General features: G+C 38.3%; 1 protein-coding gene across 1 annotated transcript; it reads right to left on the minus strand.

Moving 5' to 3' along the window:
• Nucleotides 1-234: 234 nt before the first annotated feature.
• LOC150084616 (uncharacterized) lies at nucleotides 235-7,675 on the minus strand. The gene is made up of 2 exons (XM_090375350.1): nucleotides 7,159-7,675; nucleotides 235-322 (listed from the first exon to the last, which is right to left on the minus strand). Exons 1-2 carry the CDS (start codon nucleotides 7,671-7,673, stop codon nucleotides 304-306), a joined length of 534 nt encoding a protein of 177 aa, XP_090231476.1. The 5' UTR covers nucleotides 7,674-7,675; the 3' UTR covers nucleotides 235-303.
• Between the last annotated feature and the right edge of the window lie 207 nt (nucleotides 7,676-7,882).

Below are 7,882 nucleotides of genomic sequence, written 5' to 3' on the forward strand. Positions count from 1 at the left end.
GGAATCAAAAGATCAATTTCGTTTATAATCTGCAAATTTTGCTCCACAGTTTTTTGACTAGTGTATGAATTCGGTCTCCGAACGTCTTGATCACGTAGTTCGGCTTAACCTTCAGCAATTATTAATATCATTGATGGAAATTTAATGAATTGCTTAAGAATGACACAATTTATACTAAATAAAGCGAAGAAACACTCAATTTTTTTATTTATTTTCATCAATATAGACCTACATCCCCGAAAAAAACATGGAGTTCACTAAAAGTTATTGCACACGTTGAACCAAATCTTCGATAGCAGACGTTCACTTCCAGCCGTATTTACTGAAAGAAATAAAACAGTTTGAGTAACAGTATTTCACAAAGTCTCCCCACCCCCAAAGTTCTTGTAAAGAATTAAGGCAGTGATGTGTTTCGTTTGGACCATGAACTGGAACGTTATACATTTTAGCATAGGCATTTGATGCAAGAAAGCAAGCTTATGCAGCATCAGCCAAAAAAAAAAAAATAAATTAAAAAAAAGAAATTTCCACTTCACCCCTCTGTTCGTTCGAAATACCTGTCCAGCTGAGCCTTAAACTTATTTAGGCTATCAACTTCCACGACAAGGGATGGAAGTCTGTTCCACCAACCAACCACACGCTGGCTAAACGCAAATTTCCGCACGTCTATCCTACATCTGTCTTTCCTCAATTTAAATTATGCTCTCCCAGGTGATTATTCTGAGCAAGAGGAAAAATCCCATCAGCATTGAGCATGCTCAAACCATTCAAGGCTTATACACCTCTATCAGATCACTTCGCTGGTGCCTCTCCAGACACTAATTTGCAAAACTTAAGCCTTTCTTCGTAAGAGCACCCCTTTGTTCCATTCACTAATCTTGTTGCCCTTCTCTGTACTGGTTCCAGCAGCTTTATATCCTTCTTGAAATGAGGCCGCCAGGCCTCTATACAATACTCTAGGTGTGGCCTGACCATTGCCTTATACAAGGGAATAATCAACTCTTTATCCCTGCTTGAAAAATTCCTATATATCATTGACAATACACCATGAGCTACTCTTGCAGCCCGTCTGCACTGTTCAAAGAACTTCATATCTGCCTGCACAATTACCCTCAGGTCCTTTTCATTCTCTACCGCTGTTAGTGTGGTACCGCAGAGTTGATACGTTGCTCTGGGGTTACTGCTTCCCATATGTAATACTTTACATTTGTCAATGTTAAACTTCATTTGCCACCTCTCAGTCCATCTTTTCCAGATCCTGTTGCAGCAGCATAGTGTCAGTAGTGTCCTTGACAACCCTGCCAACCTTCGTATCGTCTGCAAACTTGGATATTAAGCTTGATATACCATCATCAATATCATTTATAAATACAGAAAACAATAATGGACCCAATACTGAACCCTGAGGGACTCCACTAATAACATTAATCCACGATGCGCAGTGTCCATTGATTACCAATCTGTCTTCTCCCCCTCAACCACCCCTTTATTCATAGCAGCAATTTGCCTCCAATGCCACACTGCTCCAATTTGTGCAGCAGTCTTCCATGTGCAACAGTATCAAAAGCCTTTCTAAGATCCAAGTATATAATATCAAAGTTAATCCCTGCATCCAGTTCTTTTGTGACTGCATCATAGTATCCAATCAAATTGGTCAGGCATGACTTTCCCTTAACAAAACCATGCTGTGTTTGAGCTATAACTGAAGTCTTCTCTAGATGATCATTTTAGTATCAAACTGTTGTTATATTTGTCGGTTAATCACTAATGATTGCTGTTCACTCTTTCGTATGGGGAGGGGAGGGGGGAAGTGGATTATTCTCTTAGATCTCCGTTTTGCTACCGGTAATCCACCATCTTCACTGTTACAAAAATTGTGCGGCTTCTCCCGAAAATGTTCTGAAATTGATGACTATCAGTTTTAAATACCGTATTGCCCTTCGTGACATTGGCGCAGCAATGAATTTTTCGCTCATTCGTTTAAGCAATATCCGCTTCTTGGAATATCTAATTTCCATAGTTTTGTTTTGGTCAAGATGTAAACATATTTGGGCGACAAGCGCAACGGAGAAAATGCAAGGTCACGTGAAGGAAGAGCAGAGGGTAATAAATCGTGCCAGCCAGAGTTCTTCGACACGCTCACTAAACGTACACAGATTTCCATTGCTTTGCTACGGGAAAGCAATTTTTTTGCTTCAACTGACTACGGGCGTGAATATAGAATTCTAAGGTGGGCCAGTAACGGAGGACAACCACCAATGAAACGTTGGGTATAAGACTAGTTTTGCTACAAAGATGTGGAGCAAGTACTGGCTACTGGATAGATGGGCGCGCGCCATCTATTGACAACACGAGACAACGCAGCACCGAGACCTTACATTGGCGTTCAATAACCGGAACGGTCTTAGTCGATGACAAAACAATTTCAAAACTGAAAAGTAGATTAGGCATCAACCCTGCTAAATGTTCTAAATGATAGCAACTACAGAACGCGAATAAACTTCGTTTTTAGTAACGTACATATAATCGGTGACAGTATATGTACAATTCGTTACTTTTTATTGATAGTCGATTAAATCCAGTTGATACTGCTTCGTTCTAGGTTTACCAAGGAAGAAAAATGAAAAACAAATGGTAAAGATAAAAACGAAAGTATAATAAAAAGAGAAGAAATCGGCAACTTGTTTCTTCCTTCAACCTACGGTTTGTGCAACTTTTGATGTAGCAATTCAAAACTTAATAGAAATTGAAACAAATTTCTAGTCGGAACTCCACCTAGCGAAAGCTTCATACACTTGCCTCCTATGCTTAAGAAAATTTATTTTCTATGGAGAGATCTATGTTTAGAACTTCGTCGTAACTGATATGGCAGCAATGTATAGTTATGTATAATAAATAGTCAACAATGAGCTTACTAAGTCAAACTTGCAGCACGAGTACCAGTGGTCACGTATTGTACATCAGAAAGCCCCACCAAATCACAGCTGATGACTTCTTCTGGCTTTGTGTGAAAATAAACAAACAACTCTCCTACAAGAGGTCATTCTGAGAGCTGTAGGAATAGCCTCAGTGCAGTATTATTTTCATCCTATTTGTGCTTGTTTGTTGTTCAATTGTATTTGAATTAGTGTAATAAATGGGTCAGAATACTCGCGGCGGTGGGACACACACACATTGCCGAACACCGAAGCTAATGAAAGACAGTTAATATATCTACAGAAAACTTGTTCTCTGATATAATTTCAGAGTTTAAGTTTACAGAAGGAAATAATTTTATCGTAAAACTACATTAATAATTATACAAACTATTGCCTAATTATTATATATATAGTAACCAAGTTATTTCTGAAATTCAAAGGGCAATATACGTCCATCAACGTTATGCTTGTACGTAGATTAGTAAGAAGCTTTGTAAAAAATGGGAAATTCTGTTCCGAGTGGCTTATAAAAGAATGGAACTTGAGCAGCGGAATTCGTAGTTCTTTTGGCGCACTCTTGTCCGCTGATATCAAAACGAAACACAGCTGACCTGTATGAGAGACCAAAAAGTCTCTTCTCAGTTCAATCCTTTGTGACGCTAACAGGCAGACTAGAAGCACTGCTATTAAAACACAAGATCGACCCCTTGCCCCCGATGCAGAAAGAAATTTGCCCACGTTAGCCGACCTGTAAATGAATTATATACCGTTTCACTTTAAGCAAAATAATCAAGTAGTTATGGCCTTCGACCCACAATGTACGGAAATTCATCGTAAAACTTGATTGACTGATCACAGATCACGTTTCGACCGAATCTGCTTCATCTGTACAATAGTACCGTTGGTATGCATAATTGTCCGAAAAAAATGAATCCAAAATAACCGCTGCCAAACCATTACATGATGTGAAGGTAACAATTCTCACATCTTTCATTAACTGGACTGTAAATGTTCTTAAAAAAAGAATTGGCAATACAATTTCGTTACTATTTTCCGTGAATGTACAGAGATGACAATGACAGCAAATGCCACTGTACTTTAATGTGGAGTACCGGACAAGAATTGAGCTTTACCCCCCCCCCCATATACAAAGTTACGTATTACGAGTATTTAAAAGGACCGTCTCTACAATCAAATCAAAAGATCGCGCAACCAAAACAGGTATCATAAATAAGAAGGGGGTATCAAAATGTTCATACTCTTACCTAGAAATAAGTAGCCCTAGAAAGGTGAAACTTCAGTAACTTTAATCCTTTTCTATGTACTCTCCATGTATAGTAAACATTTCTCACATATATGGATCAGTTGTTTGTTTAATGCCTTGATCATAGAAGTCCGCACTTTTTGCCTGAAACCACGATTCCACTCCATTGACTTCGAGAAGGATCAAAGCGGAATCCGTCCACGGAATTGTTTCATTTCTCGAAATACGTCTGACTGTGCTAGGTCAGGAGAATGTTGAGAAAATTTTCAACATCCACATTACACAAATCCAACAGTTAGTAGAACATTGCATTCGACATTGCTTCTGCAAAGGCGCCAGCAATCTTGGAACCCATCGTGCGGAGAACTTAGACATGTGCAGATGGTCATGTAAAATGCTGTGGGCAGACCCGTAATTCCCACTGCATTTGCAATGAAATATCATACGTCTGTCATTCAGCACCAGCTGTTCAAACTCGCAACCGTCTCACTCTCTGTGGATGTTGGCCTTCCTTCTCTTGGCTCGTCAAAGACACTTGTACGACCGCACTGGAACTCCGTTTCCACTTTTTTACAGTGTCATAGGATGGACAATTCTGCCCATACACAGTTCATTTCTTCGTCAAGAAATGAGCTTTCCTGCCTTGCAAATGCAGGAACTTGATCACTGCTCGATACTCCACTTGAGGTGTCCTTCTTCAGATTCCGGGCTCCACCTCTAGTGTACGATCACCTACAGGAATGAAATTTCACATGTTAGTTATTGAATATGCAGATAACTTATATCAAAAACGACACTTTCCCACTGATGTTTTATCTAGGTCACGGCACGAACTATTTGATATCCCTTCGTATTTTCCGAGATCAGCTTTCTTCGCCTGCTCATGACTTAATTAATCGAATTAGAGCCGTTTTTTTTCCAAAGAGAAAACGGAGTATTATTTGTAGCCACGGAATTTGACGTCTTACAATAAAACAATTTACATTAATATAGGTCCAAATTAAAATATTTTTACTCCAAGTTACTTTCAGCAACTTATTACAATTCCAAATATTGAAAATAAAACTGAACTCAATAACTGTGCCATGAGGAAACAGGGAGCCTGTGGATTCAAGCCAACTCAGTATTATAATAGAATACTTAAGGGAATAAGCCTATTATTGTTTTTGTAAACAATTGTTATGAAGTTATGTATAATAAATATCTAAACATAAGATGAAATGGATACTAGAGCTATCAAGAATAAATTCCCTATTTAAGTCACTATAAATGCTCTCGCATTAAAACAATGATTAAATTTGACCAAGTGTTAACTGGCATCAATTAAAAAAATAACCTTAAAGCGCACGACCCATCAAAGCTCTTCTTACTTATGTCGCTTTGTATGGACAAACAAATAATCCAATGAGACTCACAGAAGAAACCGCATGGAATGCATTTTCCTTCTCTAGTTCTACCACAGGCTTCTCTAGCAGGTGAAAGAGAAGCCTATGGTAGTTAAAAACTAATCTGCATTCAAGTCACAAAGGAGAATAAGCAAGATAAGGCAGATTATTAGAAATCTTCGGCAAAGGATGCAAAGAAAAACAGCAAAGATGTCTTTTTTATGTAAATACTAGACGGAAGGGAATGAATCATTGTTCCACTTGATATCAATGGTTGATTCTTTGATGATTAAAAAACTAACAGGAAGCTAAATAATTGTGATAACAGAGGAAAGTAGAAGAAAAATTACTGAAGCTAAGTGTGAAGTAGCACCTGGGGTGGATCGAATCCATCCAATTATATTAAGAGAGGCAGAAAAGGAGGTAAGCAAACCCTTAGCCATAATTATGAAAATGTCTCTGGATTCAAGCGGAAGGTCCCTGTGGACTGGAGATGTACAAATGTATCGACAAAAAAGGATCCACGTATGACCTGACTAATTACAGACCTTAACTCGTATTCCGTGGAAAATAAGTCTCTGGATAAAGACGTAATTGCAGGACCATCTAGAGAGGAGTGCAGTTATACTGCTCTTCGTAAATTAATGTTAGTGGTGGAGTCCCAAGTGTGCAATGCTGGGCCCATTGTTTTCTATATTTATTAATAAAGGCATATCAAGCTTAATGATTAACTATTCAGATGATAAGGTTGACAAGGTGCTTAATAATCAAGGTATACTAGTGCCATAAGGTCTATGCAAATTAGGAAAATGGCTAACAACTAGCAATTAATCTTAACATTGACAAGTGCAAATACTGCATGTGAGTAGCAGTAATCCCGGATTATCGACCCAACTGTTTAGTACTATACTCAGGGGAGTATAAAATGAAATTATAGGTAGTTGTTGTACAGTCAGATATGGAATTTTGAGAAGCGCAGATTGACTGCCAGGACAGCTCGTGAGGTTTTGTCAATAATATACAGAAATTTTGCTAGCAGGAATAAGGAAGTAATTATCCATTATATAAGGCAATGATCACATTGAGTACTGCATATAGGACTGGAGGCCTCATATTAGGACAAATGTGGATCTGCTGGATTGCAGTGTCTGCATACTAAGCACCTGCGAGATTATCCGATTCAGGTGTTTAATGCTTTTAACGGAATTGAGCAAACTTAATTGCCAATGGCATTTTTTTGATCAGACTGCACATGTGAGGTGGCATAAATTCGAATGATTTCAGAATGATGGTTGCAGAACTAATTGTTGTGGAAGTGGGTACTTTGAATAAATTCAAATGTAGAAACTATTAGAGGGGACGGACAGGTGAGAACGCGATTATTTTTTTTCTTCTGTCAATGCTGTCTAAGCTTGCCTTCTTGCATCATTTGCCACTAATAATATTAACTTGTTAAACTTTTTTCGTTTGGCAACTATTTTATGTTACCATACACCTTTAAGGTTTGGTGAACTACAGAGTTATTTCGCGTAACTGAATTTACCTCTATAGGTTTTTTCTTGTTACTGTAAACGTAGGCAGACATACTCACCTAGCATAAACTGCTTTCTCTTTCACAATCTCAATATTCACAGGCACAAATTTCGGAACTGGAATCCGGACAGGTTTGTAGGACGGAACATAAATTGGTTTAGGAATATGCATTGCAACTGGCACCGGCACGAACTTCGGGACTGGAATTTCTTTTGGACTAGGAACCAGAACTGGTTTAGGAAGCTTCATTTCTTTAGGAACCAAGTACGGCTTTAGAACAGTCACTCTCTCTGGAACAGTAACTATTTTAGGAATTGGTACCACTTTAGGGATGAACTTCACCTGCTCTACGATCTGAGGAACGGGAATCGGCTTAGCAACTGGCACTGGTCTTCCAACTGGAACTATTTTAGGTACAGGGATATGCTTTGGCACTAAAACAGGCCTAGGGATTGTTATTAGTTTTGGTTGCTCTCTGATGATAATCTTAACAGGACGAGTATGCCACGGGTCAGCTACAGAAAAGGTGGTTTGGAATAGCGCTAGAGTCAAATATATATAGATAGCAGCCATAATTTACCTGTAGACAATAGTTTAGTTTTAGATTTCTTATAAACAAAGAAAATTCATGTTTATTGATTAAAATATATTCAAAATGTTTAAATTAAGATTTACTTTTAAGGCATAATTTTAATTTAATATAAACGTTCATTAGTTACATGTTAATCCTGTAGACGAGGGGGGCCTAATTGTTACAAACATGGTGGCGCTACACCTGACGT

The sequence above is a fragment of the Mastigoproctus giganteus genome, chromosome 6 (assembly GCF_048544385.1).
Source record: "Mastigoproctus giganteus isolate SK-2022 chromosome 6, ASM4854438v1, whole genome shotgun sequence".
Lineage (NCBI taxonomy): Eukaryota > Metazoa > Arthropoda > Arachnida > Uropygi > Thelyphonidae > Mastigoproctus > Mastigoproctus giganteus.